General features: G+C 42.5%; 1 protein-coding gene across 1 annotated transcript in view; it reads right to left on the bottom strand.

Annotated features, from left to right (window-relative positions):
* The window catches only part of adamtsl3 (ADAMTS-like 3), a 162250-nt gene that overhangs the window by 46647 nt on the left and 108576 nt on the right, over positions 1–7027 (bottom strand). The window contains exons 9-14 of the mRNA XM_071546546.1: positions 5925–6036; positions 5693–5831; positions 4514–4564; positions 2414–2624; positions 1244–1391; positions 198–282 (exon numbers count right to left, since the gene is read on the bottom strand). Coding sequence (XP_071402647.1) covers positions 198–282; positions 1244–1391; positions 2414–2624; positions 4514–4564; positions 5693–5831; positions 5925–6036 — 746 coding nt within the window. The remainder of the gene's footprint in view (positions 1–197; positions 283–1243; positions 1392–2413; positions 2625–4513; positions 4565–5692; positions 5832–5924; positions 6037–7027) is intronic.

Genomic DNA, 7027 nt, shown 5'->3' with positions numbered 1-7027 from the left:
TGTGTGTGTGTGTGTGTATCAGCATTGGGTTGTTTGCTTTTGCGAGGTTGCAAGAGAGGAAAGTGATTTTGCCTGTGTGTATGAGTATGCAGGCTATATGTGAGAGAAAGAGAGGGAGTGTTTGTATGCATGTGTCTAAGTGTATTTGTGTGTGTGTGTGTGTGTGTGTGTGTGTGTGTGTGTGTGTGTGTACTCACGTGGGGTCCTCTGTAGCAGTGCGGTGCTCCTCCAGCTCGTGGGCTTGTTTTAACCAGGGCACCTTGGCCTCCACTGGCAGTGACTCTGGAGGAGGGACGGAAACCCAGTTACAACCCAGTCATCCCAGTCTGACACCATCATCATCACCATTATCATCATCAACTTTATCATTATCATCACATGCATGCATCCTCATGTGGAATCTGATCAAAATGTCTCATTAGAATCAGTTCAGATTAAGGTCTTCCCATAGACAACCAGTGTGTATTTCAAAGTCTGTATATTCCCATACACAACCTTAACATAACCATCCTTTGTATTGAACAGCATGACTTACTGTCTCACTGCCACACTGTCCATCTATATTCCAACATCTCTATCCAAAGCCTATATCCAAACACTGCCAATATTAGCTTTCATAAATCTCTGTCAACCAAATATTTATGCAACGGGCCATTAACTGGAACCCAGAGCTTATTATCACAGCGAGTGGTGGCTCTGATACAGCAAACTACACTAAGGGTGTGTGCGTGTGTGTGTGTGTGTGTGTGTTTGCGCGTGTGTGTGTTATGTATGTGCTTGAGTTGCAGTAAAGTATCTGGGTTTGGCTCAAGCCTTGCGCCTTCAGTTCTGTTATGATGATAAAAAAATTTAAAAAAAAAAAAGCCCATAACTGGCATCGATATACAGTAGACGTCCAAAAATATGTGGCATGTAAAAATATGAGCTTCTTTGGGACAGAATTGCTAGCCTTTGAAGAATCCAGCAGTTTAACGAGTAAGGATGCTCATTTATGGCGGAAGACGGGTCATAAATTAAGGCCTCTTGATGGAAGCTGATGCAAATGAGCCTCGGCGCTTTTATGATGAAGCTGGTGACGGAGGGCATTAAGGACAACACACACACACACACACACACACACACACACAACCATAGCTCATACACTCAGCTTGACTGGCAAAGAGCCCTGAGTCACAACTGCAGCGGTTTTTACCCTTCATACACACACACACACACACACACAGCTCCAAGTAGAGTGTCCTACCTCTGGGCTTGTGACACGCGACTGGGACCAGGCAGTCTTCCTTAACGTGAGGCTTGAGCGCCACCGCACAGCCTCCGATGTGCTGCCCTCGGTGGTCGATACACAGAACCACCCGGTAACGCAGACCCCGGCCGCACGTCACCGTGCACTGCAACGTCACACACACACACACCCACACACACACACACAGATCACACACACGTTAGAGCTCCATGCGTAAATTCTGAGATGATCCATCAACTCTTGTTAGTGTTTTAGCCTGATAGAAAATCAAAGTAGAGTGGTAAGAAGGACTTTAGTTCTAAGGACTCTACTGCATCCTTTGAAAGTTATCACATGATAGTTAAGAATATAGATGTGTTTCATGTGAGTTAGTGTCATGTTTATGGAATGTTCATGGTATGTTAAATTATATCTAATTTTGGAGTTAAATTCTGCAGACTTTCAGCCAGTCATTTAGTGGTAACTAGTGACCTCCAGTCAGTGATCATCATCAGTCAAAGAAACACCAATATAACTATATTTTCAGAAAAATATTCATCGATCCTCTTTGACTTAAAACATTATTATTATGATTATTGACCTTATTTTTATTACTTACTTTTATAGCGCTGTAAAAGCAGGGTTTACAAAGTGCTTCACAGTAAGGCATAAAAAATAAGAATAGTAAAATACATAAACAGGGAGATAATAGGAATCACAATCAAGAGAAAAGAAAAACAAATAAATCAGTAAAATGAAATGAGATTAAAACACACAACACAAGATACAACACAAAATTAAAATGGCCAAGATAAAAAAAAACTATGACATAAAAGCAAGTCCATAACAAGAGTTGCCTAACGTCCCGCCATAATCCCCGTGATATATTAAACATAATATATGCTAATGAAGTCATCAGTTCATCTTATTAATGCATTAATTAGCAAATATTTCTCTGTCGACATACTTGCCTCCACATAACACATGGGTGGTATTAATATGAACGCTAATAGCCTATCCTCATATAACTTACATCAGTTTGATACAATTTACCATGATGTATACCATGAATTTACATTGTAAAGATATATATCAGCCTAAAATACTTTATTCCCTGCAAATTAAAAGGTGGGTAAACTGAGTCCAGGTGGGTTCAACCTCCACTAACGTCAACAGACTCCAACTGACCTGAGACCACTCCATGGCCACCCACTGAGGGCAGGCGAAGGCGTTGCACATTTGCCGGGTGACGGGCCGAGGGGAGTGGGTGCACTTCCACTCCTCCACCTGGGAGAACTGGCCGTGGGTGTCCTCCTCCACGCACACCACGCTGCGGTCCTGCCAGCCGCCGCTTTCGCCGCACGACACCGAGCACTGGGTCCACGGGCCCTGCTCCCAGCTGGAGACACGGGACAGAGGGTCTGCTCACTACAACCAAGTCCCTGTGTTTAATACCATTTACCACCAAAACTTCCAAACCCACTTATATCAACTACATTTCTGGGGACAAAGTGGAGCAATGACTGCTGACTGGCAATATATCATATATTCTCATTATTTGGTCAATGTGATAAATTGTTCAAGTCAACCAACTATCAGCTATTGGTCCTGAATACTTCCTGGTAGGATGTCTTCCTGGTAGAGTTTTTAAGATATGGCTTCCAAATACATTCCTGGGTATTTTTGCTTGATTGCTCGATCTTTGCTCTCCGTTAAAAGGATAAACATGACAAGGTCAGATTTAAACTCACTTTAAGGTACGGCAAGTACCACATCTTGACATAACCAATTTACACCCATGACAAAAGACCAACAGAGGAGTGATTTAGGGCAATCCATCTATCCATCTATCTTTGTTTCAGTATTTTTTCTGCTGTTTGCACACCTTCATAGTACTGCACTTTTTGTTCATACATCTCTACTTACTGTAACACATGGTAGTGTTAAAACTGTTGGTGCATTTGTTATATCCTTATTTACATTCTACTTTTCTTGTGCTGTATCCTATTGCTGCAACGACCCAATTTGCCCACCGGGATCATTAGTTTCATCTCATCTTATCTTGTATTACACTTTCTTCAAACCAGAGTTAACAAATTGCTTCAGCCATCAAATGAAAACAAACATTATATTCATAAAATAAGTTAGAACAAGTGAAAACAAGAAAGCACTACAGGGTAAAAAGATACGAATGGAGAGTAACAACAGTATAATAATAGAAATAAAATGCTGCATGAAAGCAAATCGAGGGGTTATGTGGCACGTCGATGAAGATTACAGTCAAGACAGCCTTCTGGGAAAAAAGGCTTGCACCTATTGATTTATGCACATCAGCATCAACACGTTCTATTGAACATATCCTGGTGTGCAGCGGTGTGCTACAGTGTGACACAGCCAAGCTTGTCTAATGGAAATGATGGGTTATTATAGTTCTATCCTTATGACAGAGTGTGAAGCCGTCACCACCAATCACACCCAGTGGGAGCGCTGTGCCAGGAGCTGAGCTCAGGGTCTGAACAGATCTGTGGAGCAGGCACAGCGAGGCACTCAAACTACTTTTTGGATAGAGTTGTAAAAAATTCATACGCAAATTTGGAGCCTGCTTGCTTGCTCGCTCTCTCTCTCTCCCTCGCTCTCTCTCTCTCTCTCTCTCTCCCTCGCTCTCTCTTTCTCTCTCTCTCTCTCGCTCTCTCTGATGCATGGATGAAGTCAGACTAAACAGTGAGGTCTATATTGCGTGGTTTGGCCTGGAAGATGCTTGGTGTGGTACAGCATTGAGCAAAGCGCTGTGTTAAAGTCACAATGAAATCACTGTAATTCACCATATTATCATGTATACCTATTTAACAATAAACGGCAAAAAAACTAAACATTTACATACATATTAAATACGTTTTGTGGTATTTTTATATCAAAATCCCATTACTTTTACTTGCAGATGTTTAGTGGTTACTTCATGGCGTACCAGTTAAAAATTCAAACTAATAATCCCATCACAGATTTTTTAACAATCCCCCCTCCATCCTTCTCATCATATAAAACCTGCAAGATCACAACTTTCAAAGTGACAGAGCAGCAAGCGGTGAAACCCCGTTCCCTTTTTTCCAAGACACCGTGATTGAGTCCCGCCGGCTGGAATGTATTATTAAAATCCAGAATGTGTGAAGCTCAAGATAATGTACAAATTATTTCACAGTGGATTGCTTCACCAACTGCACTGAGTAGGTGCACTGTCGAAATGCTGTTTTCTTGTAACTTTCAGAATGAAGGATTGTAAGTGTTACTCACCGAGGCAGAGGTTGGAAGTGGTCATATGGCATCACCTCTTTGAATCCATCACTGGTAGAGACAAAGTATCACAAGAACACTGTAACTCTATGAGACAATAACAGTATAGTATCTATAAAGACCTCTCAGGCTGATGTTCGAGCGTCATTTTGGCCTTTCAGATTATAAAAAATAAAACAGTAAAGGGAAAACGGTTTGGACTCCCAATTTAACGTTTCTAGTCTTAATCGTGAGCCTATTGATTAAATCCTCTGTCCATCAAGCCCCTTGGAAAAGACGCACGGAGATGATCAACCATCCCAGATCTGCATTTTTTTTCCAAGAGGTGTGAAAACCGTAGTGGTTTGGCTCGGGGCTGAACACCTGAGCCCCTACCGACCAGAGCCAAAACAAAATCCTCTCCGGCAAAGTCCGACGAAGCCTGACGAGTAACAGATTTTAAGATTCCAGAACTTCAAAGTGCTTCTAATGACGGATTTTTCAACAGTTCTGAACCAGTTTTGAGCCCGGTCCAAACTCTAACCCCCTAACCCGAACCAATCAGGACCAGTCGGGTCCTATTAGGCTCTGGCATATTGTGAGGTTCAGTAGAGACTTCTCAGGTTCGACTCCTGTCCAAATGTCCTTCAGCGAGACACTGAACCCACAGCAGCTCACTCACTGTAAGTCGCTCTGGATAAAAGCGCCGAATGACTAAAATGGAAATGGAAATATTTGTCGAGCTCTAAAATAAACTCTGACTTCGATGCCAACGCTAAGTTTAATATCAAGAAAAAACTGTGCTTGATTTTAGTCTGATGTTGGTTGGTCCGGCTCTGTAATATAGTTCCATATTTGGCTCCTGGCACGAGTTTGCCAACCAGTCTAGGTGGACTGATCCAGTTCAAGACGTGATGAACAGACTGAGGCAGTCCAGTGTCAGAAGAACAGCCTGTGACTGTCTATTCCAATCCTTCTTCTTCGTCTTTTTTAAAGTATTCTAATCCGCACATATACGCCCTCTAGAGGTGACGTCAAAATGGAATTTCAACACCAACACATTTGGTGAACGTATCGAATGTTTACAAAATTCAACACTGACTTCAATCTTTCACAACCGTATCAAGGTATTATTTAAATTTCGGTTACCATGACAACACTACTCTAAAATACAACCTGACAGCCTGTAATGATCCGTACCTCTCTGGGCAAGGGTCCATGTTGCACTCCTTGAGTTTGGGTGTGGGCTTGGTGTTTTCGGGGTAGCTGTTGCAGTGGTGCTCCGGCAGGGTCTGGTTGGATCGGATGTCGGTGCACTCTGCAGAGTTCAGCTGATAGCCTGGGAAAGGAGAACCAGACAGGGTTTCACTCATACTGGAAACTGTGGAGGCAGTTTCCAGTATGTGTATGATTGATGGGAGATGAGCCTCACCTCCTCCACAGGTGACAGAGCAGGGGAAGAAGTCGGTCTCTCTCCACTGGTACCTGATTGGCTGGTAGAAGAGAAACTGGACCACTGTGTCCCTGGATCCTCCATACTTCATCTGGACAACATGGAGGAGTAGAGTAGAGTAGAGTAGAGTAGAGTGAGTGGAGAGATTGGGAGTGTCTTGAAATTCCAGTGGGTGGGGAGTTTTTGTTCCAAAACAGAGTATAGGAAAGTGGACAGTGAGTTTTGAAAGGTGGAAATTTCACCACCTGGCCAAGTAATCGTTGAGTCATTGGTACTGATCAACAACCCGCCCCCACTGATATATTATGGTCATTTTGTGCTATGGGACAGTGGAAAACATACTTATTTCCTCTTGAAATACAATCCCCAATGTAAATGAACAGGAAGCCAAGAAGAGCATTGGAATAGCCCAGCCAAACTTAAATTTTCCTTCCAGAATCTTTTTTTCTTGACTCCAAAATACTGAGTAGGAAGAGGGAAGATTTCGCTTATTCACTATTTCACATTTGATGCAAGAGACAAGAAAAGCAGGTAGACAAACGTATGTATGTACATCCATTTTGCTCAACTTTTCAACATGGTTTGTGAGTAAGTTCTGTTTGCAGGTGCGCAACACTTGACAGAGTTTACTGTTGTTCTTCCATTGAAAACAATCAATATCCAGTTTACCATCTACCTACTGTGAATGCAGCATTAGAACAAGCATCCGCCGTCTCTGCCAGACCAGGGCCAGCCAGCCTATTGTGTACTCTTTTCCCATTAGTACACGAGTTGCTTGGGTTTTGTTATCTCTGCAGTGTCTGCCCTCACATAACACTCCAAGCTTTAACACTAGGTCAGATGCACAAAGGCCTCCAACTATACCTATACAACTAAGTGAAAAATGCAACTCCTCGCCCTCCAAAGGGCGAGGAGTTGCCTTAGATGGTAAAAGTTACACTTTCCAACACTCCCTCCTTCGCTTTTGATGATGTAATTGACTTGTAAATTATTCATCACAACCATAAAGCTTTGGATAGGATTTGGAGGACAGAGTGCTTCATACTTCCTACCCTGAAAATATAGCTAGGAGAAATAAAATA

Source organism: Centroberyx affinis, unplaced genomic scaffold, assembly GCF_046629955.1.
Source record: "Centroberyx affinis isolate AG114_WGS23_722 - 3 ecotype Tasmania unplaced genomic scaffold, CSIRO-AGI_Caff_v1 ptg005310l_1, whole genome shotgun sequence".
NCBI lineage: Eukaryota > Metazoa > Chordata > Actinopteri > Beryciformes > Berycidae > Centroberyx > Centroberyx affinis.
Note: the sequence above shows the minus strand (reverse complement) of the source record. Positions and strands in the feature narration are given on the sequence as shown.